The sequence below is a fragment of the Staurois parvus genome, unplaced genomic scaffold (assembly GCF_062004578.1).
Source record: "Staurois parvus isolate SC_StPar_1 unplaced genomic scaffold, SC_StPar_1.0 ptg001176l, whole genome shotgun sequence".
Taxonomy (NCBI): domain Eukaryota; kingdom Metazoa; phylum Chordata; class Amphibia; order Anura; family Ranidae; genus Staurois; species Staurois parvus.
In genome coordinates, this window is record NW_028318972.1 from 165,647 (window position 1) to 190,000 (window position 24,354).

At 44.9% G+C, this 24,354-nt stretch overlaps 1 protein-coding gene across 1 annotated transcript in view; it reads left to right on the forward strand.

The window, feature by feature from the left end:
* The window catches only part of LOC149438969 (myc box-dependent-interacting protein 1), a gene marked incomplete at its 3' end in the record, with an annotated part of 104,920 nt that overhangs the window by 48,574 nt on the left and 31,992 nt on the right, over nt 1–24,354 (forward strand). The window contains exon 2 of the mRNA XM_089659629.1: nt 21,467–21,547. Coding sequence (XP_089515755.1) covers nt 21,467–21,547 — 81 coding nt within the window. The remainder of the gene's footprint in view (nt 1–21,466; nt 21,548–24,354) is intronic.

The window sequence follows — 24,354 nt, forward strand, 5'->3', positions numbered from 1 at the left end:
CAGGGAGGGGGTAGGGAATGGAGGGCTGAGGAATACTCCCAATAAAAAGAAAAAAAAAGGGGAACTCTGCGTCCAACTCTTATGAGCTAGTTTGCTACACTCACAAACCCCTTTTTGCTTTTCAAAGGTTTTCTTGAGGTGGGGCTATACCCACTTGACAAAGCTTTGGGGTGGTGCTAATTGGATCATGCTCTTATATTTATTTCACACCTTCTATAGTTGTTCCTTTTATTTGTGAACTCTGTGGACAAAAATGTATTTTGGCCATAGGATAGGCTTGGCAAAGGAGACCTAAAACTGGCTGACCTCTGGACCGAAGTAATATGGCAGCTGTATAGGCTGTATAGCATGTGAGGATGCTTGGTTTGCTGATTGGTTGAACTGATGAGGCCACTTGGGGTGATCACTTTAAGAATTCACTAACTCTCACTGTATCCTCCAAGTTTGGCAGAGAAGCCCCACTATGGAGGACTGAGCTCACCCTGCTTGGCCGCATTCCCGTCCACAACACATGAAATGTTACAAAACTTTCTATACTAAAAACATGTTCTCTTTGTTTTTGACTAGAAGTCTTGCTGAGACACTGACATCCCGTATGGAACTCATTAAAAAGAAATGCTATGATTAATAAATATATAAAATAAATACCATATTGCCATTATGTTTTCTCCCAAATTGTAAGGGTTGTACGGGTAACTTCAGATGTTTGGAAAAATTCATGTCACTCAGTCATGCTTTTGTAGATGTTTAATACATACAAATAAATGAGAAAACACCTTGACCATGGAGGAATGGACCCCACTAGACCTCTGAAGGTATGTTGGGATATCTAGCACCAAGCTGTTAGTAGGCCCTTTGGGTAAGGTAAGTTGGGACCTCCAAGGATCTGACTTTTTTTTTTTTTTTCCCCCCGATTTGGATTGATATCTGGAAAGTTGGAGGCAAAGTCAACACCTCTAACACGTAATGCCACTGCCATCAGGGAATACCATTTCCATGAAGGGGGTGTACTTTGTCACCAACAAGGTTTAGGTAGGTCCAGGGGCAGACTGACAACTCATGGGGCCCTCTGGCAATAGGGGATCATGGGGCCCCTGTGTCCTTGCCCAAACTTAAAAAAAGCCTATGAAAAAGGTATCAGGGTCATCTCGTGGGGCCCCCTACTGACCCCGGACTCTCGGGTAGTGCCCGAGTTTCCAAATGGTCAGTCCGCCCCTGGGTAGGTGGTACGTGTCATTTTAACATCCACATGAATGGCAAGAGTCAAGGTTCCCCAGCAGAACATTGCCCCACGTATCACACTGCCTCCGCCGACTTGTCTTCTTCCCATACTGCATCCTGGTGCCATCTCTTCCCCATGTAAGCCACGCATACACCCAGCCATCCACATGATGTAAAAGAAAATGTGATTGATCAGACCAGGCCACCTTCTTCCATTGCTCCGTGGTCCAGTTCTGATGCTCACATGCCCATTGTAGGTTGTTCCCGCTGTATCCAACAGATCCACCTGTGGCTTTAATTTTGGCTGATTCTGCAGGACCTTTTTAAGAAGCTATGTACAACATCCTACTGTCCCCTACCCACAGACTGATCTGCCTGCATTCCATAGAGAAGCACAGAGACTCACTAACGACATCACTGGGGCTAAAAGTAAGCTATGTAATGTAAAATTGTATTAAGCCAGTTGATGGTGTGGGAAAGGTGGAACCTCGGCTTTAAACTCATGGTGGTGTCACCAAGCCCAACTCAGCCAAGAGGTCACTCCCGCTGGCTGGGTGACTACTCATAAAACTGGCAACTGTGGCCACCAGAAATGCTCTCTGCCAGGTGATCCCTACATAATGGATGTTGGCACCTTGATATCTATACCTTTCCCCTCCTTCCTGGACATCTGAGCTATGGGTGGCTAGATAGCTGGAAACCTGCCAATATCTTTGCTCCATCTGTCAGTCAAGTCAGGGGTTAGCCTGCACCACCCTGTATGAGAGCTCATAGACTCCACAGGGGGAGTGCGTGACCAAGCAAGAGCACAAGTGAGTTACCCCATAACAGGACGTGGAAGAATATGGACCTCACCACCTTTTTCCCCCCAATTTTTTTTTTTTTCCCCTTTCAAATTTAAAATGCTTAATATATTTCTAAAAATCACATTAAAGAGGTATAAAACCTGTTGATCCCGCCAGAAGTCCACTGTCTTTATCGCTTCCTTTTTGTAACAAACTTTCAAACTATATCTCCATCTGTGAGCTCCAAGACCCACCTCTACATGCTATGGAGCTGAGGCGAGGGGGAGGTTTTGTAACTGTGTCCTAGGGTGACAACCCTGTCCTCCATAGATCCAGTAAGGTGAGCGTTGTCACCAGGTGAAAATAAAGGGAAGGGGAAGCCCCCCCCCCCCCAAAAAAAAGAAAACCTAATGCAGCAACCACATCTAAGGACTGGAAAGCTGCAATATATTACATTCTTGTTCTTGGCTTTAGATACGCTTTAATGCTGCATGCTTAAAAACCTTTTTTAAATCTTCTTGTATGTTGCCTTTCCTGGTTTCTCCCTCCCCCGCATCAGCACTCTAATGACCTATTTTTAAATTAAACATTACTGTGCTCATTGGCTTCTCCTGCAATTGAGGATGTAAGGGCAAATTAACAAAAAAAAAAAAAGCATCGCAGGCCGTACTAATATCTTCTCTTTCACCTGGTGACCTCATCACTAGATCTTTGTGCTTCTCTATGCTATTCAGGCAGATCATGGCTGGTGGGAGGGGCCAGCAGGGTCCTGTACATAGCCTCCCAAAAACCTCACTGCACCCTGCTTCAGTACTCCTCCCAAGAGCCATCAGTCCTGATGCAAGCAGTGGGCTGGTTCTTGGGAGGAGCTATGCAAATATCAAAATACCTGGATGGGTGGAGTCAGTCTGGAGGAGTGGTTGTTCCTAGGAGGACTACATTTGCATGCAGACCACCCTAGGTAACACCCACATGTGATGCTGAAGCTCCCAGATTGAAAGAAATGAATTAAATGGGCGGGCCCGAGATTGAAAGAAATGAATTAAATGGGCGGGCCCAGTATTGAAAAATGAATTAAAGGGGCAGGCCCAGAATTGAAAGAAATGAATTAAATGGGTGGGCCGAGGATTGAGAGAAATGAATTAAATGGGTGGGCCGAGGATTGAGAGAAATGAATTAAATGGGCGGGCCGGGGATTGAGAGAAATGAATTAAATGGGCGGGCCGGGGATTGAAAGAAATGAATTAAATGGACAGGCCCAGTATTGAAAGAATTGAATGAAAGGGGCAGGCCCAGAATTGAAAGAAATGAATTAAATGGGCGGGCCGGGGATTGAGAGAAATTAATTAAAGAGGTGGGCCCAGGATTGAAAGGAATGAATGAAAGGGGCAGGCCCAGAATTGAATGAAAGGGGCAGGCCCAGAATTGAATGAAAGGGGCAGGCCCAGAATTGAAAGGAATGAATTAAAGGGGCGGGCCCAGGATAGAAAAATGAATTAAAGGGGTGGGCCCAGGATAGTCAGGCTGGGAAGGAAAGGGTTAAATGATGGATGTCCTCCAGCCAGGAAATGAGGCGGAGCTCTATCTGACTGGCTGCAGCTTCTAATGCACATTGTGAGAAGCTCACAGTGTGCAGTGAAATCGGAGGAAGCCATTTCAGTCTGGGAGAGGAACCGTTACACCTGTGCAAGACTGAAGGGAATGTCGGATATAACACAGGTTAAAAGTATAATAAACTGTGGCTGAGCGCAGTGCATTGGGCGATTTTACGCGCTTGGTGACATTTGAACCCTCCAGTCTATGCCCTGGTCGCACCCCCCCCCCCCCAACAGTCTGGAGGTGAAATCCCCGTCATTGTTGCAGCCTCTCTGCTGTAGCGAGCGCCCGGGTCCGCGGCCTTGTAACCAAATCCAGATGTTAAAAATAAAACTGCTGAGACTCAACCTGATCTTGTCATCCGAGAAGTGGAATCTATAAGGGCCAAGACCGAGCCATCACTTGGCCGGCGGAGGGAAAGTGGAATTTAATGCAGCGTTCGTACAGCTATCCCCGTACTGGAGAGAACGCACTGGGGGAATCGCTTCTTGGGGAGGCACACTGCAACTTGTAGTTCCTCAAATGTACTGGGGACCCTTGAGGTTCTCAACAAGCATATCTATATTGTAAATATTTATACCTTGAGAGAGAGAGAGATTATGATTTTGATTAGAAGATTGTAATGTAGAATTTATGCAGTCTTGAATGACATGAAACACCCACAGAGCACCCGGCAGCGAGCGACTATAATATATTGACATATGTACAAAGTCAGACTTTCTACAGTCTGACATGAAACACCCACAATGCACCTGGTAGCCAGAGGTACTTTGTCATCTTTGCCTGTAGCATAGTTAATGACATGGGGATGAGTTATTTTATTTTTTTTTAAACTGCAGTTCTGGATTTCCATCAAAGTGTGTGTGTGTGTGTGTAAATTTTTTTTTTTTTTGTGTGTATATTGTATTAAAAGAATAAAATATATATTCCAAAGAAACTATAAAATATAGATTTTTTTTTTTGGTGTATATAGATTTTTTTTTTTTTTTTTTTTGTGTATATTGTATTAAAAGAATAAAAAAAAATGTGTGTGTGTGTGTGTATATATATATATATATATATATATATATATATATATATATATATATATATATATATATTTATATTTTTTCTTTTAATACAATATACACAAAAAAAATCTATATTTTATAGTTTTTTTGGAAAATATATATATATATATATATATATATATATATATATATATATATATATATATATATATATATATTCCAAAAAACCTATAAAATATAGATTTTTTTTTTTTTTTTTTTTTTTACTATTGTCATTATCCATGTGTCAAAAGTATTCAAGTGCATGCAAAGTGATGTCAATGTGACACTTCCAGGTATTTATTCCCTCTCACAGAAAACACCATACTCCCCCCGACAATGATTTCGTCTGCTTTTTTTTTTTTTTTTTCCAGAAGCACAGAGCCATCTTTGTTCAGGCATCATCCATCTACTTCCTGCACTGAGGTGCCAGCTCAGAGATGGCACAATCATGTGAATCCTGGTGACACTAGTTCTTGGCAGTGTTCACAAATCATCTCCGCCCCTTATCAATTTGCGTGAAAAATGCCTGAAAACTGATAATTTCTTTATTATTTTTGTGTGTGTATGTATGTGTGTGTGTGTGTGTGTGTGTGTGTGTGTGTGTGTGTGTGTGTATATATGTATGTATATATATGTGTGTGTGTGTGTGTGTGTATGTATGTATGTATGTATGTATGTGTGTATATATATATATATATATATATATATATATATATATATATATATATATATATAATATTGTGTGTATGTTCACTCTAAAAATTTCTTTATATTATTCTACAATTTGATTTTTGGTATCTATTTTAAACTTTGTGTAAAAAAAAAAAAAATAAACTGAACTTGTAGATGTGGAGAATAGGATAGTTTTTAGGTGAGTTTGAGTAGTGTAGCAAAAGATAATTGGGCAGGGCTGACACCACGTAATCCACAAAATTGCTGTGTTGTTGGCTCACAACATGGTTTCTGAGTTTAGTGCATTTCCTGGAATCAGATTAAAGACCTGCAGGGTCTTTAAATTGATATTACTTCTACATAGTTACATAGTTAGTTTGGCTGAAAAAAGACAAAAGTCCTTCCAGTTCAACCATTTAAAAAAAAAAAAAAAAAATTTTTATAATCCTACACCCACAGTTGATCCGGAGGAAGGCAAAACCCCAGCAAAGCACGATCCAATTTGCTCCTGCAGGGAAAATTTCCTTCCTGATCCCCCGAGAGGCAATCGGATATTCCCTGGATCAACCTTACCTATAAATGTTATATTCTGTGTATCCAAGACATTTTTATTTTATTTTTATTTTTTTTGGTCCTGACATACTTTTTAAAATGTTTCCTTTTGTGACTATAAATCCATTCATACCTGTTTTTGTATAGTCCCTGCAGTGAGGTTTCTATTCACCTAATCGCATTTCCCTTTTTTTAAAGTGAAACAATCAACATGAAATAATTTTAATCCATATTTAGGAAAGTACAGATTATTATTATTATTTATTTATTTTTATTTTTTATGTAAACACCTTCGGTTCCTTCCTGGTTTCTGGCCTAGGTTTAAATTATGTCCTACATTCCAGGAGTCTTCATGGCAGGAGGGGCTTTCCCAGCTAAGCACACCCTCCTGCCTGCACACCTGAGCTAAAGGCAGGTGGATTCCAGGAAGTAAATGCTCCGCGAATCATCCGCCCTTACTCAAGATGGCCGTGGCCAGAAATGATAGGTGCTTTTTTAAAAAGTGATTTCTCCACAAAATAAAACATGGAGACACGGATGGATGGGGGAGTTTTGCACTTTTGAATATTTAAAGATGAATCGAATAGTGTTTTTGGTTTCTGGTGCTCAGATGCCGTGCAGTTCCACTTGAGGATCTGACTGTTCGTTATAGAGGTTGCGTGTGAAATGACAAATGGTGCAGGATGCGTCCAATGAACAAGTGGCAGTGTCCTTGGTCACATGACACCAGTGAATGCTCAGGGCACCGCATCCTCTCTGCTTTCAGTGACCTTATTATTCGCCGTTCCAATGCAGATGATACGCTGAGCTCTTTACTGCAGGGTACATTCTGTGTGGATTTTATAGACCTCACAATTGGTTTATAAACCCCAGGATGCCACTGAGCATTATTCACACCCACATCATCCAATGAACTCCAGTTTATTGCCAATCCATTTGATGCTTCTATCACAGTCCTACCTTTAAATTCAGCTTTAAAGTGGTTGCAAACCTCCTGAAATGACAAATGAACAAAGCATATCCTTCTATAGTGTTTACTTGCCTCAATCCAAAGCAGAATGTGATTTCTGTCTGCTGTCTCCTTCCTCTGCTATCTGCATGAGTCACTTCTGACAATCTATGCTGACACCAGGGAGTCTCAGGGGATAGCTCTGCTGCCCCCAGTACACAGCCTAATGTATGGCCATACACAATTAGAAAATCGTTAAAAAAAAAAGGGATGGACGCGCTCGATCCTTCGCCTTTCGAAACGTTAGTGGCCTCATTTCGATTATTGAAATTTAAAGTTTAATGGATTAAAAAACAAACTGTCATGTCGGATTTTTGGAGCCTAAACGATCAGTATTTGAAACATTAGTACTGGAATCGAGCTAAAAGAAGAAATGTAAAGCGCATGCGTGTGTTCAAATGTAACCCCGGAAGTCTGTTCAACAAGCAACGAAAAGAGCTTTCTCATTGCTGACTTTTCATTCACACAGGGAAACCGAAAATATTGACCAGTGTGACTTCCAATGTGCAATAAAAAGAGGCAACACCTGGAAAATGTTATTTTTGCCATATTGAAGGACCAAAATATCTGTGTAGACACCAGGATGTTTGTCCGCTATGATTTCTTTTTGAACAATGTATGACGCAACGTGTTGGTGGGAGGATTCACAAAGGTCAAAAAACCTTTTACTTCATTTCCGCTGATTATGTAATCAAGCGGAGAAAAGTTTACTGTTTTTATGTCATCAACTGAAAATATTTTGATCAGTGGCAACATCTATCGATGTAATGATGGCAATATTGCATGCATGACAGATCTTTAGAAATGTGACATTCTTCTTTCTTCCTTCCTTCCTTCCTTTTTTTTTTTTCCTTTTTTCACTCCTTCCTTCCTCTCTTCCTTCCTTCCTTTTTTCACTCCTTCCTTCCTTCCTTTTTTTTTTTTTTTTTTTTTTTTCTTTTTTCCTTTTTTCTTTTTTTTTCTTCCTACCTTCCTTTTTTTCACTCCTTCCTTCCTTTTTTTCACTCCTTCCTTCCTTCCTTCCTTCCTTTTTCACTCCTTCTTTTTTTCCTTTTTTCACTCCTTCCTTCTTCTTCTTTTTTTTTTTTTTTTTTCCTTTTTTTCTTTTTTTTTCCTTCCTTTTCTCCTTCCTTCCTTCTTTTTTTTTCACTCCTTCCTTCCTTCTTTTTTTTCACTCCTTCCTTCCTTCTTTTTTTTTCACTCCTTCCTTCCTTCCTTCTTTTTTTTCACTCCTTCCTTCCTTCCTTCTTTTTTTTCACTCCTTCCTTCCTTCCTTCTTTTTTTTCACTCCTTCCTTCCTTCCTTCCTTCCTTCCTTCCTTTTTTCACTCCTTCCTTCCTTCCTTTTTTCACTCCTTCCTTCCTTCCTTTTTTCACTCCTTCCTTCCTTCCTTCCTTCCTTCCTTTTTTTTTTCCTTCCTTCCTTCCTTCCTTTTTTTTTTTCTTTGCTTCCTTCCTTCCTTCCTTTTTTTTTTCTTTGCTTCCTTCCTTCCTTTTTTTTGGGGGGTCGGTGGGAAGAATGCCCCATACAGCTTAAGGAACTTCTAGCCAACTCTAGAGGAACCATGGTTCCCTCGAACCCCTTGTGTATTGAATTGTATTGTTACTGTGCTGTCTCGTGTATTGTCTCCCATTTATAATGTACAGCGCTGAGCAAACTGTTGGCGCCATAAATCCTGTATAATAATAATGGTTAAAGTGATGATTTGTGTTTGTACAGGGAGGTTCTATTGGCTTTCAATGTAAGGTTTTATATAGGGCAAGCATTGAAATGCAAATACAAAAATCCTAGTATTTGTTTTCGCTGGGTGTATAGCGTTGATCGGTGGGAAGAATGTCCCTTCTATTGGTGGTTGGTGGGAAGAATGCCCCATACAGGTCAAGGAACCCCTAGCCACCTCTGGAGGAACCCTGGATGAGAGAGGCTGGTCTATGATGATGTTAAATTTCAGTTTTCTTTCATTGTTATACAGGAAGGTTCTATTGGCTTTCAATGTAATGTTTTATAAAGGGCAAGCATTGAAATGCGAAGACACAAATCCTAGTATGTATGGCATTGTGTAGACGTCTGGTACGGTGTTGGCTCAGGACTTCTCATCTTGCACCGTTGAGCAGCAATGCGTCCTGGAAGGTATTTAAATGAAAAGGATGCATGCATAGTCTGAACAGGCTTGCTATAGAATGCAGCCGATGCTTAGAAGGATCATCCCTTTTATCCATTCGCCATGGAAACCATCTATTTATAGCGTATGATTGGTTGCTAACCGAAAACGGGCAGCATGACTGTAAACTCGGAAAGACATTGGTGTTCTTCAGCCTGACAAGTAATACACGACAGCTGCACTTTCCTCCCGGCAATCACAGGCTGTGTAATGTTCCCAGACTGATTAATATACAGACTTTGTCTGAGATCCGAGGACTTGTGTATAAACAGAGATGGGACTATTATCTGTCTCCTGGTCACATTAAACCAGAAACCGTGGTATTGACTACACGTGATTGTATCACCCTGTACCGTCTGGATATTTGTAGGGCGTATGCAGAGCAAAGCTGAGCATATACATTACAAGATGACCGAACCATCTTTGTACAATCTCCTCCAGATTTACCAACAACTCTGTTGGGAGGATTTGGGTGAGGTCTTCTCAAAGTTACTTAGATCACTTGTATACTAATGTTCAGTACTTGTAGGGTCCTTGCTAGGTCCACCAGGATTCCTTGTAGGCCCACCAGGCAGGGTTCCTTGTAGGACCCCTCTAGGCCCACCAGGCAGGGTTCCTTGTAGGACCCCTCTAGGCCCACCAGGCAGGGTTCCTTGTAGGACCCCTCTAGGCCCACCAGGCAGGGTTCCTTGTAGGACCCCTCTAGGCCCACCAGGCAGGGTTCCTTGTAGGTCCCCACTTGGCCCACCAGGCAGGGTTCCTTGTAGGACCCCACTTGGCCCACCAGGCAGGGTTCCTTGTAGGACCCCACTTGGCCCACCAGGCAGGGTTCCTTGTAGAACCCCCACTTGGCCCACCAGGCAGGATTCCTCCTGGGTTTTCCAGGATTCCTCAAGGTATGCCTGCTGTTTCCTGGGTTCCTTGGGCCTGGACTACCTCCAGGTGTTCCAGAGTTCCCAGTAACAATGCTGGACATGCCCTACAACTAGAAAGGTATTTTATGCTTTTGTCTTTTGAAGTGGCTGGCTGTGTCTTCTCAGGTACCCAAGGACTTGTGTATAAACAGAGATGGGACCATTATCTGTCTCATGTGGTCACATTAAACTAGAAACCGTTGTATCGACTGCACGTTATTGTATCACCCTGTACCGTCTGGATGTTTACAGGGCGTATGCAGAGCAAAGCTGAACATATACATTGCACGATGACCAAACCATCTTTGTACAATCTCCTCCGTATTTACCAACAACTCTGTTGATGGGAGGGTTTGGGTGAGTTACTTAGATCACTTGTCTACTAATGTTCAGTACTTGTAGGGTCCTTGCTTGGTTCACCAGGATTCCTTGTAGGACCCCCGTTAGGCCCACCAGGCAGGATTCCTTGTAGGACCATGGCTAGGCCCACCAGGCAGGATTCCTTGTAGGACCCCCGTTAGGCCCACCAGGCAGGATTCCTTGTAGGACCATGGCTAGGCCCACCAGGCAGGATTCTTTGTAGTGTCCCAGCTAGGCCCACCAGGCAGGATTCCTTGTAGGGTCCCCGCTAGGCCCATCAAGCAGGATTCCTCCTGGGGTTTCCAGGATTCCTCATGGTATGCCTGCTGTTTCCTGGGTTCCTAGGGCCTGGACTACCGCCAGGTGTTCCAGAGTTCCCAGTAACAATGCTGGACCTGCCCCACAACTAGAAAGGTATAGGAATTTATGCTCCTGTCTTTTTGAAGTGGCTGGTTCTGTGTCTTTATTCTCAGGTACCTGAGCGCTAATACTTGCCTGCTGTTGACCCTGACGAATCTGACTACTCTCTTGCCTGCTGCCTGCCTCAACCTTGGACTCGACAGCTCTTTAGTCTACCATATTGTGAAAAATCTTTAAACTTCGGGGAGGGGGGGGGGGGCATTCTGAGGATTGCAATCTGAGGCCAGCTTGCAGCAAAGAAAACTGTGAGTCCCAAGGGTTTCTGGCTCATGTCCACCATCTGAAGCTCTGATGAAGACCCAAGTGGTATGTAGACTCTGCCCATGTTGCCTCCCAGGGGCCACTGTCCCAACTAGGAATAAATGGTGACCTTGGCAAAAATTGATTTCTCTAACAAATTAATTTTGGCCAAATCAGAAGCTCTCCATTTTGGTCGCTGAGCTGCCTAGGTGGAATGTTTGCTTGAAGAGTTTTTGTGCAAGAACAGGTCTAGGATATTGGAAAGGAGCTTCTGACCCCCTCAGGCACCATCTGAAGTTTTTCGTTTTTCATCCTTGATAACCACCTTAAATTTTTACCTTGCCCTTGGACTTCAATGCATTCTGACAAAATCTTCAAATGTTAGACAAAATTTTGGGGGGGGATTGAAACTTGTTACTATTACGCACATAAACCAAATCTTTGTTTGGATTGCAAAACTGTTTGGCATTAACTGTTCCAAATTGCCGTTTTAATCTGTAAACCTGCAATGCTGTATCTTTAAAGAGGCATCGTGGTTTTTTTTTTTTATTATTTTTTATTTTATATGCATCTTCATCTCGATCAAAAAAAATTGCATCCTAGGTGACCGGCCTCTTCCAATCTGAATATGGCCAGCACATGTTGAACGAAGGGAATGGCTTTTATTTTCTAAACCAGATCAGCCTGGGATATGTTTCCCTTTAAATCTTGCTTTCTGAGCTCCTGATGTCTCCCTGGAGCGAACCCTCCCTGTAAGTCGATGTACACAATGTAATTTTGGAAAAGTTGAGTCATCTGTAGCTACACAGGAGAGCCATGATGTCAGGGTGCTGCCTCCACTCTGTACATCTGAGGTTGAACATCTGGTTTTGCAATGAGGTGGAATGAGGGATCGTGGGGAAGGACGGGATGGTTTTTGTTTTTAGAGGAAGTCATCACTTTTTTATGTTCTTTCTTTTCCTTTTTTTTTTTTTTCCTACTTTTAAAAAAACAAAAAAGAAAACAAAACCATGTCTCCCTGTTTTTAACTGCAGAGTCTTCTATTTAGAAACACAACCTTATATAGGAAACTGCAAAAATAAAGCAAATATAATAGACTGATATATTCCCTGAAATGTGACGTTCATAATATATGGTGAAATGGATCGAGTATTGTATTTGATTTATTATCATTTTATATGTAATGACGGGAAGCATGAATAGGTTCTAACGCAGTCCCGTCCTGCAGAGAAGCTTACAATCTGAATTCTCCCGTCCCTTGTGTGTAGGAGTTTGGCAATGTGTGAAAAACCAACCCCTCCCAGAAACAAATAATTAAATGAAAAAAAAATAGAGAGCCTAAAAATAGAAAATAATGTAGCCAACACCTGTAAGAATTAAGCTGCAAAGGTAAACTTTGTGTAGAACAGTAACATTGAATAAATTGTGTGTGTGTCTTATGAAGTGTGAGCTGGAAGTTGGCTTCAATTTGTTAGTGTAGCTAAATCTGCTAGTCCATCTAACACAGACTGACAATGCTGCTGTCTGTTGTGTCCCCTGAGCGCCTTCATCCAGAGTGGGGGGGTGCTCCAATACAGGAGGTGTTACTGTCCAGACCGCCAGGTGAAAACAGGAGGAAAAGCCTAAAAATAAAAATCCAATGCAGCCACCACATCTAATGATTGATAAGCTGCAATGCGACATATTTGTGGGATTAATACTGCTTTAAATAGTTGAGGTGTGTGTGTGTGTGTGTATACATGTATGTATGTATGTATGTATGTATGTAGATATGTGTGTAATAAATAAAAAAAATAAATAAATAAAAAAAAATATATATATATACACACACAAAAGTATTGGGCCGCCGGCCTTTCCACGCACATGAACTTTAATGCCCCCCCCAGTCTTCGTCCGTAGGGTTCAATATTGAGCTGGCCCCGCCGTTTCCCCCGCACATGACCTTCAATGGCCCCCCCGTCTTAGTCCGTAGGGTTCAATATTGAGCTGGCCCCACCGTTTCCCCCGCACATGACCTTCAATGGCCCCCCCGTCTTAGTCCGTAGGGTTCAATATTGAGTTGGCCCCGCCCTTTGCAGCTATAACAGCTTCAAATCTTCTGGGAAGGCCGTCCACAAGGTTTAGGAGGGTGTCTATGGGAAGGTTGGACCATTCTTCCAGAAGCACATTTGTCAGGTCAGGCACTGATGTCGGGGGAGGAGGCCTGGCTCACAGTCTCCACTCTAATTCATCCCAAAGGTGTTCTATGGGGTTGAGGTCAGGACTCTGTGCAGGCCAGTCAAGTTCCTCCACCCCAAACTGGCTCCTCCATGTCTTTATAGACCTTGCTTTGTGCACTGGTGTGCAGTCATGTTGGAACAGGAAGGGGCCGTTCCCAAACTCTTCCCACAAAGTTGGGAGCATGAAATTGTCCAAAATGTCTTGGTATGCTGATGCCTTAAGAGTTCCCTTCACTGGAACTAGGGGGCCAAGACCAACCCCTGAAACACAACCCCACACCATAATCCCCCCTCCACCAAACTGTACACTTGGCACAATGCAGTCAGGCAAGTACCGTTCTCCTGGCAACTGCCAAACCCAGACATGTCCATCAATTGCCAGATAGAGAAGCGTGATTAATCACTCCAGAGAACACGTCTCCCCTGCTCTAGAGTCCAGTGGCGGTGTGCTTTACACCACGGCATCCAACGCTTTGCATTGCACTTAGTGATGTAATGCAGCTGCTCGGCATGGAAACCCATTCCATGAAGCTCTCTACGCACTGTTGTTGGGCTCATCTGAAGGCCACACCAAGTTTGGAGGTCTTTAGCTATTGACTCTGCAGACAGTTGGTGACTTCTGCGTACTGTGCGCTTCAGCATGCGCTGACCCCGCCCTGTCATGTGACGTGGCCTACCACTTGGTGGCTGAGTTGCTGTTGTTCCCAGTTGCTTCCACTTTGTTATAATCCCACTAACAGTTGAGCGTGGAATATTTAGTAGCCAGGAAATGTCACGGATGGACTTATTGCACAGGTGGCCACCTATCACGGGACCACGCTTGGAGTCACTGAGCTCCTGAGAGCGACCCATTCTTTCACCAATGTTTGTAGAAGCAGTCTGCATGCCTAGGGGCTTGATTGTATACACCTGTGTCCATGGAGGGGATTGGAACACCTGAATCACATGATTTGGAGGGCGGGCTCAATACTTCTGGCAAATGTGTGTGTTGTCTGCTAACACAGCCATATCTCCAGGAAGGGTCTGGCTCGAGTCAGTCATAGTTGCATACATAAATAAATGCAAGCATGCGTACAGCAAAAATTAGATACAGTAGCAGAAAAATCTCATCCCATATGAGGTGCAATCTATACAAATAGTTTAATTTTTTTTTTCTTTCTTTTTCTTCTTTGTTCTTCCTGCTCTCCTTGTTGTGACTCACTGGCACCTGAAAGCCCTTCTGACTTGTTTATCGTCACCCAAAGGCGTGCTTAGATTATTCACTGAGATTTCATTTCCCGTCACCCCGTGTCATTGGGCGTACCCAACTTACCTGTCATATTTACATTGCAGGGATGGATTCCTATTCCTGGGAATCTGTGTCTGCAGTTGCATAATCCTAGTTCTCGTTGCCTGCAAGCTAAGGTGAGGCTACAACCAGTGCAGAGGGGGCACCTGGGCCCAGAAAGTCGAGGTGGTCTATAACTAGAACTTTTATTTTCCCACGGTGGGCTGCCATTTCAGGCCACAAAATTCTCAGGGTTATTTTAAATAAAATCTTTTTACATTTTTCATTGCATACTTTGTTTTAGATCCAGTGATGTCAACATTTACAAGGTCTGTGTTTTTCTCTATGGAATGCAGTCAGATTGTGGCTGGTGGGAGGGGCCTGAAAACATTACAGCACCCAGCCTCATACCTCCTCTCAATAGCCCACAGTCCTGATTGGTGGGCTGGCTTTTTGGAGGAGCTATACAAATGTCAAAAGCATTGATGAGTGGATATCCATCTGGAAGAGTGGCCATTCTAGACAGGTTGTATTTGCATGCAGACCGCCTTGGGTAACGCCTACATGTATTGCAGAGCCTCCACGATTGACAGAAATTAAATCCAATGAATGAAGGGATTAGGCCAGGGACAGTCAGGCTGGGGAGAAAAGAAGTAGGTGATGCTGGGTGTCTTCCTGCTTTTTGATTGATCTTTCTCCAGAAAAGTGTACCTTGTTTTGTTTTCTTTGTCGTTGTTGACTTGCTGTCGATTGAAATGAAGATTCGCTCTCTTGTGCTTGGAAACATTTTGTTGACTGGAGCTGTTAGTTGGTTGGGCTGTGCGTGTCGTGGTAAATAATTCAATGACTTGGAAAGTGGGGCTGTGCTGAGGTCTTGTGGGAGAGGAAGTACGGAACGTGTTAGGGGAGGTCAGGCTGTTCACACACTGACATGACAAACATTCCAATTCTGTCTGAAAATGTTGTCTGTGGGGTATGGGGGGCAGACTGTAATTCCTATTTCACCCCAATATGTATCCTGTACGCCAGACTCCCCATCCCAGCATTCACAGCGCGCGCGGCAGACTCCCCATCCCAGCATTCACCGCGCGCGCGCCAGACTCCCCGTCCCAGCATTCACCGCGCGCGCGCCAGACTCCCCGTCCCAGCATTCACCGCGCGCGCGCCAGACTCCCCGTCCCAGCATTCACCGCGCGCGCGCCAGACTCCCCGTCCCAGCATTCACCGCGCGCGCGCCAGACTCCCCGTCCCAGCATTCACCGCGCGCGCGCCAGACTCCCCGTCCCAGCATTCACCGCGCGCGCGCCAGACTCCCCGTCCCAGCATTCACCGCGCGCGCGCCAGACTCCCCGTCCCAGCATTCACCGCGCGCGCGCCAGACTCCCCGTCCCAGCATTCACCGCGCGCGCGCCAGACTCCCCGTCCCAGCATTCACCGCGCGCGCGCCAGACTCCCCGTCCCAGCATTCACCGCGCGCGCGCCAGACTCGCCGTCCCAGCATTCACCGCGCGCGCGCCAGACTCGCCGTCCCAGCATTAACCCTGCATCCCAGACTCTCCCCATCCCAGCATTCACCCTGTACTCCTAACCATCATCCAATACCCCGAACATTCTTTCTGTATTCCTTACTCCCCATCCTCCATTCATCCTGCATCCCCCAGCATTCATCCTGTACTCCAGTTTCCTTCTTCAGGGAACAATAGGTCAGGAGTTCTGAAATGCGTTAGATGTCATTCACGTTTAAGTCATGATTTGTTGTAATGCAGTTCAACCCCATTGAATACTTTTTCGATTCTTCTTTTTTTTTTTTTTTTTTTTTAATACTTTTGTACACACTTTGTTTTGCCTCAAATATCCCAGGGGGATATTTTCATATCTGTTCTCTGTTTCAGTATTTTTCATGATGGAATAAAACAGGGTAAATGGTGGGGCATTTTACCCAATCCCCTAGTTCTGTTCTACATTCATCCTGTACTTCAAGTATTAATCCTGTACTGACTCCCCATCCCAGCATTCACCCTGTACCCCAGACTCTCCCCGTGCCAGCATTCACCCTGTACCCCAGACTTTCCCCGTGTCAGCATTCACCCTGTACCCCAGACTTTCCCCGTGTCAGCATTCACCCTGTACCCCAGACTTTCCCCGTGCCAGCATTCACCCTGTACCCCAGACTTTCCCCGTGCCAGCATTCACCCTGTACCCCAGACTTTCCCCGTGCCAGCATTCACCCTGTACCCCAGACTCTCCCTGTCCCAGCATCCGGTCATGTGTGTTTTGTTTTCTACTTAATGTGTCTGAAATTTAGCTCCAGGGCCCTTGTGGTGCAATGTGGGCCGAGGTATCTGCCATTCACAATCCATTTATTGCCTGTTTACTAAAATCTACCCTGTGAGATATTCTTCTGGTTTGTCCTGTAGACGGGTGCATCCAGCAAATGTCTACACATGAGAACTCGTCCTTCACAAACTTTTCCCAGTGCGATACACGGAGTATATGGATCTGTGCATTGTGTTGCGGTACATTGTAGCGTACTATAGATGTTTGTTGGGGGCAAATGAACTTTGGCAAAGCGCAGGACAGCCACATACCGTGTGTAGAGGGAACGCGTGTTTTGTGTGAATGGGCCCTGATATCGGGAACATTTTTAGTCCTTGCTTTCTGATTTTATAAAATTCTTCCTGGGCACTTTAAGCGAGACAACTCAACACCCATAGAAGTACTGATAAGTGATGAGTGGTTACAAATCTCCACTTTGTTGCAGCCATCACTGAGCTGATAAGATGTGTCAGGGACTCTGCATGGGGCTGGCACTGACGTTCTGCTGCCTTTTTAATTTGATGTACCGATCAATGACAGCTTCCTTCTGGGTTTGGCCAGACATGGGTCCAGACCAAACACAAGCTCATGCCTAGTGGTTGGACATGGCCAGGACCTGCCCCAACTGGGCCATGGCTTGTGATGATCAAGCAAGAAGTGGACCATGTCTGCATATCCTGGGTGCGCACAAGAGTTTCTCAGGTGTTTGGAAACAGCCGTTTTTGCACACAGAGATTTGTATGTTACTTTATCTTCTTGAAAGCTGATGGCACGCCAATTCCTTTGCATGGAGGACCTTTTTTTTTTTTTTTTTTTTTTATTTTTTTTTTCCTATTTTCTTAATTTGATGTACCGACCCCTTCGAAAAGTCAGCCCGATGATTGATTTAAAATGATCAAATTATGTCTTTGAGATTCATGGTACAAAGGGCACTGGTGTAGCCTGCAGCAACCAACAACCCCATGGGTTTATTTTTAAAGGACATCTCCACCCAAAAAACTATTTTCTCTGTCTCCATTGGAAAGATTTCTATGGGAAAGTAAAGCTTCTCTGTTTGTCAGATTTCTCCACCCTATCTCCTACTAGTGTGGGGAATCTTCTCTCAACGTGAGTCTGCAAGAGATGGAAGAAGCTGATGGCTAAAGAGTGGTTCAATGTAGACATGCCTGCCCAAAACCTAAAGCTTCACCAAGGGGAACTGAAAATGCTACCCTTGCAATGGGTCTTCCCCTGCACTGCAAGGTTAAAGGCTCATCTTTTATCCAGGGTACCAGGAAAAAGCACTTTTTACTTATCATATCCTTCACTTCCACGCGACTGGTCTCTTGAAGCCCCTTATCTTCAGCACTTTGGTCGGAGGTTGCAGCTGTGACCTCATGTACAATGCAGGATCAACAGTTCTTTCTAAGTGAGGACGCTGAGGGTCCACCCACAACCTGAAGCATTAGAAAGTAGGTAAGAAAGTAATTTTTCCTGGTAACCTAGCCATAAATTAACATTTTTAATCCTTTTTTGGGATAAACCAACTGCAGCAGTAGTGTCTTTTTGATTTTTTTTTTTTGGGGGGGGGGGGGGGTTTTGGTTCCCCTGAGTCCAACTGTAAATATCATTCTTTGTGGGAAGCTGGCCTTTAATTGTTTTCTAATCTGTTCAAAACAAATAGGTTCTGGGTTTCCACAGATAGAACCCTTCCCTCTGCCAGCTTTATACATTGGGTCACAGCACAACTGGCAACACAGTGGTACTCTCGGGAATGTTGCCTCACAAAGCAAAGAGCACAGGGGCCGACTGACAACTCATGGGGCCCCCGGGCAATAGGGGATCATGGGGCCTCTGTGTCCTTTAAAGCCCGGGTAATAGGGGATCATGGGGCCTCTGTGTCCTTTCAAGCCTATGAAAAAGGTACCGGGGCATCTCATGGGGCCCCCTACTGACCCCAGGCCCTCGGGCAGTGCCCAAGTTTCCAAATGGTCAGTCCGCCCCTGCCAGAGCAATAGGTTTAGCTCCCACCATGGATGTGCACGGAGTTGGTGTGCTTTATCCATATTTGTGGGTTTCCTTTGGGTGTTTGGGATTCTCACTACCAAAAATATACCAGTGGGTTGACTGGTTTCTTCTTGCACCAGAAGTTTGAAAGTGGTGGGAACACTGGATTGTAGGCTGCTCTGGGGCAGAGATTGATGTTCATTGCTGAAGACCATGTCGTGGTTGTAACACTTCATAACAGTGGGCGACTGTGGTTGGGAGACAGTAGATTGTTAGCTGATATAAATGGGATAATATACATTTTAAGTTCCTTTTTGGAGTCCAACTTTGGATGGGTGCAACTTGGGTTTGCTGTTGCATGTAAAACATTCAGGTATGACGTTTCGTACAACTTTTGAGGGTTAACCTTAACGTCTATAGCCCTCAAGTCACATTAAAGTCAAACCAATGTAGTGCATGAACTGCTTGAAGTCCCTGCAATTTTCAGTTGTACACATATCAATGGTTATCGTTGGAAAACATGGGGTACGACTTGTCATGTGACTTTGATGTTCAAAGCCCCATGACAAGTCGCACAAGTGTGAATGGGGTATTTGAAGCACCTTTTATTTTATTTCTTTGTAATATGAATATTTTGCCACTGTGATGGTAAATTAGGTTGTATGCTCTTCTAGAGTCAGGGCTGAATAGTTACAACCATAACCAGAAGACAAAAATGAAAACTTTTCTTTATCAGAACCCTAATCCTTTCTTCAGTTGATTCAGATGAAGGTTAAAAAAAAAGAAATCCTTCTGTGGTGTTCTCGTTTGTTCTAGCTGGGAGAAAAAAAGGTTTTCCTGATTCCCCGAAGTAATTAACACTTCTTGGATTAACAATCTCCAGTGCTGGTTTTTATAATTTTTTTTTTCTAGTAAATTTTTAGTACATTTAGAAACCTATCCAGCCCTAATTTGAGGCAATCTACTGAATTGGCTGGTAGGTAGACTTCTCTGGGGCGGGGTTAGAATGGGCTAGCAGGTGGACTGCTCTGGGGGCGGGAGTAGAATGGGCTAGAAGGTGGACTGCTCTGGGGGCGGGAGTAGAATGGGCTGGAAGGTGGACTGCTCTGGGGGCGGGAGTAGAATGGGCTGGAAGGTGGACTGCTCTGGGGGCGGGAGTAGAATGGGCTAGAAGGTGGACTGCTCTGGGGGCGGGGTTAGAATGGGCTAGCAGGTAGACTGCTCAGGGGGTGGGAGTAGAATGGGTTAGAAGGTAGAATCCTCTGGGGTGGGGGTAGAATGGGCTAGAAGGTGGACTGCTCTGGGGGTGGGAGTAGAATGGGCTAGAAGGAGAACTGCTCTGGGGGCGGGAGTGGAATGGGCTAGCAGGTAGAATCGTCTGGGGTGAGGGTAGAATGGGCTAGAAGGTGGACTGCTCTGGGGGCGGGGGTAGAAGTGGCTAGAAGGTGGACTGCTCTGGGGGCGGGGGTAGAATGGGCTAGAAGGTGGACTGCTCTGGGGGCGGGGGTAGAATGGGCTAGAAGGTGGACTGCTCTGGGGGGGGTAGAATGGGCTAGAAGGTGGACTGCTCTGGGGCGGGGCGTTGAATTCTCTGGGGAAGAGACTAATATGAGTAGTTGTGTTTTGCATACCTCTGTATTTATGGGTGGTCTGTAGGAATGAGCTTGAGTTCAGTCTGAACGATGAAAACTATCAGTGCCAGCCACATCGGGGCCTAATTTGACCACATGGACAGTTTCTGTAAAGAAGCTGTCAGTGTGACCCAATTGGGTCAATGATGTCAAAAGCACCCCTGCCCATTTTGTGACCCATCTACAGCTGATTGGGCCCACACTATCCGCTTCCTTCTGCGTTTTGGACAAACATGGATTCAGACTTCACAGTCTCATGCCTAGCGGTTGGACATTGCCAAGTGATAAGTGCCAAGTGATGAGTGGTTACAAATCTCCACTTTGTTGCAGCCATCACTGAGCTGATAAGATGTGTCAGGGACTCAGCATGGGGCTGGCTGTAGTTCTGCTGCTCAACTTTCTTTTTTTTCTTTTTTTAATTTGATGTATCGATCACTGACAGCTTCCTTCTGGGTTTGGCCAGACATGGGTTCAGACCAAACACAAGCTCATGCCTAGTGGTTGGCCATTGCCAAGTCCTGCCCCAACTGGGCCATAGCTTGTGATGATCAAGCAAGACGTGGACTATGTGTGCATATCCTGGGTGCGCACAAGAGTTTCCCAGGTGTTTGGATACAGTTTTTGTTGCACACAGAGATTTGTATGTTACTTTATCTTCTTGAAAACGGATGAGCTGAAGGCACTTATGGCGTGATGCCAATTCCTTTGCATGGAGGACCCATTTGGGTGCAAGTGTGGAAGGAGGAGCCTTTCGGTGCACCATTTTGCCTTTTTGTCATAAGAGTATGTGGTCACCCTAACAGATCAGTTGTCAGAATTTGTAAAATGAGCACGGACAGTAATTTGGCAGAGGAGTCGTCTTGTGCGGTACCTGGCGTACCCTTCCAGCATCATTTATTAAATGAGGATCATTCTGTTCTGCTGCACAAAGGACATTGTGCCTGCAGCTCCAATAAGTCATTAATGCGATGTGCAGCACGGAAATTAAACTACACAATCTGTCCTCCTTCCCTTTTGTACTTTACGGAATTTCCTGATTTTTGGGTGTTTTTTTTTTTTCTTCAGGTCCTCCAGAAATTGGGGAAAGCAGACGAGACGAAAGACGAGCAGTTCGAACAATGTGTGCAAAACTTCAACAAACAGCTGGTGAGTGTCCACAATATGAGCCAATTACACACCTTCAAAAAAATGGCATATGGCCTTCCTTAGAAGTGCAACTGGAAATACTGGTTACATAAATTCGTAGTTTTGAGTGGAGCAAACTTTTATTGGACAAATTAAAAAATTAACCGTGCTGCCTCCATGGGGGGGATCTAATAAAACTGGACAGTGCAGAATCTGGTGCAGCTGTGCATAGGAACCAATCAGCTTCCAGGTTTTATTGGCAAAGCTTAAAGTGGAGTTCTGACTCCCCAAAAAAAAATGAAGAGGCAGCAGCTGCAAATACTGTGGCTGCTGACTTTTATTAGTAGGGCACTTATCTGTCCATGCATCCAGCGGTGTCCTCACCCCGAGCCGATTTTTCAATTGGCTGTCGTGTGCTGGCCTTTCTGCTTCACTGCCGGTTTCCTACTGCGCATGCGCGAAGTGCGTTCCACTTTGTGAATGGGCTGCAGTCCTCTGGGACCTTGGATGTGTCCCAGAGGGCTGCAGGGGGTGCCGAACATTCTGCTGAGTGTACCTGTCAAAACCAGGTACTTGCTTTTCCCCCCCAAAAGGTGCCAAATGTGGCAGCGGAGGTTGGGGGGGGGGCAGAAAAGTGGAGCTTCCACTTTTGGGTGGAACTCTGTTTTAAATGAACAAGCAGGGCCGTGGATAAGGGGGTAGCATCAGTCCTCCTGTACGGGGCCTGGGCCAGCAGGGGGGCCCAGGCAGATATGTGAATCAGATGTGGGCAGGGAAGGTGATCAGCACAGTGTGGGGGGCAGTTACTGGAACTGATCCCCTGTACGGTTCTCTCTGCAGCAGCTGAAAGCCGGATTCTCCTCCTCTCCCTCCCGCTGGCTTTCAGCTGCTGTAGAGGGTGCCATACAGGGGATCAGTTCCAATAATTGTCTCTTCCTTTCCTGAATAAACACAATTGATGACCGGTACTGATTACTCACGGTGTTCATTCAAAGCTGAAGCATAGTAAACTGTTTTTTTTTGTTTTTGTTTTTTTGGGGGGTGGGGTGGGTTCCTTGAGCAATATCTGCCTCTCAGGAAAGTTCCCACTGACACCATTGATCTTTTGGGGGTAATTCTTCCCAATGACCACAAGTGTGAGGAGCATTCTTTCCAATGACCCCAAGTGTGGGGGGTAATTCTTCCCAATGACTACAAGTATGAGGAGCGTTCTTCCCAATGACTACAAGTGTGAGGAGCATTCTTCCCAATGACCACAAGTGTGAGGAGCGTTCTTCCCAATGACCACAAGTGTGAGGGGCATTATTCCTCCCGCTGACACCAATGATGGGGCATTATTCCTCCCGCTGACACCAATGATGGGGCACTATTCCTCCCGCTGACACCAATGATGGGGCACTATTCCTCCCGCTGACACCAATGATGGGGCACTATTCCTCCCACTAGTACCAATGATGGGCCACTATTCTAACTGGCATCAATGATGGGGTACTATTCCTTCCACTGATACCAATGATGGGCCACTATTTCTCCCAGTGACACGAACAATGGGCTACTATCTGTCTTACTGTCACCAACGAAGGGGCAGTATTCCTCCCAGTGACACCAAAACGACGGGGAATTATTTCTCTTCCTGCTGACCACAGGTGCTATGTAATTTTCTTACGCCCACTGATAACCATGCCAGAAGAGTTGGTTACTTCTGTTGATACCGGGGGCATTTTCTTCCCTCACTGGCCACAGTCTGGCCCCCCAAAAGTCTGAACAGTAAACTGTCCCTTTTGTTAACGTTTGGAATCCCTTGCTATAGAGGGAGACAGAAATGTTCGTGTTCTATACAATGTAACATGTCTGAGACGTGTGCAGGATACAGGCAACCCCTGGAGTACAGAATAAAGTGGTACTTTACACGGTAAGAGAATGACTGATGTCATCATACCTAGAAAGCAGAACGGACAGGTGATTTGTATGGAATTTGTTACAACACAACAATAGATCCCCCCCCCAACAATAGATCCCCCCAACAACAATAGATCTCCACCCCCCCCCCCCCCAACAATAGATCTCTGGCTCCCACAACAATAGATCTCTGTCCGCCCCCCCCACAACAATAGATCTCCCCCCAACAATAGATCTCTCCCCCCACCCCCTCCACAACAATAGATCTTTCCCTCCCCAGCAACCAGCATTAATAGGCCCTTCTGCATACCCCAGCTTCCCTTGCCATTACATACATTCAGTGCTGGAGGTGCCGGAACTGCGCTGCCGCTGAAATAAATCCCTGAGAATAGATATGTAGAGAATACAGAACAGGAACTGGGACTTGTAGTTCACCAATAGCAGAATGTCCAAAGACTACTTGGCAGTTGTATGGACTGTCAGCTCTTTGGTTCAGAAAAGTTCAGACTCCTCCGTGGGCTGGCTGTGTTTTTTTTTTTTTTTTTTTTCTCCTCCTGCGCTTGTTGCCAAGAAGATCTAAACTGGTGAGGCGTGCTGCTGTTCCGGAGGCCCGTGGGTGACACCAAGGAGTCTTTTATTACAAAGGAATAAATAATTGATTGCCCTTATTGTAAAGCTCAACTGAACTTTCAGAGTTACTTACAGCCTGATTAAAGTTTTAGTTTAGATTTAATCCGGGTGAATGAGAACAGGAAATGTAAAAAATGTGCACTTTTCCATAGAAAGCAGCCACAGATTGCATTAAGAAACCTGTCCCCTGCCAGCATGCTGCAGAGAAGGGTCCTCACATGCTGTGTGGAAGCAGTGGTCTCTCTGAGCAGGGAGCCGCTCCGTTCTGTACAGGGATGGTTCTCTGCAGGGAGCTTTCC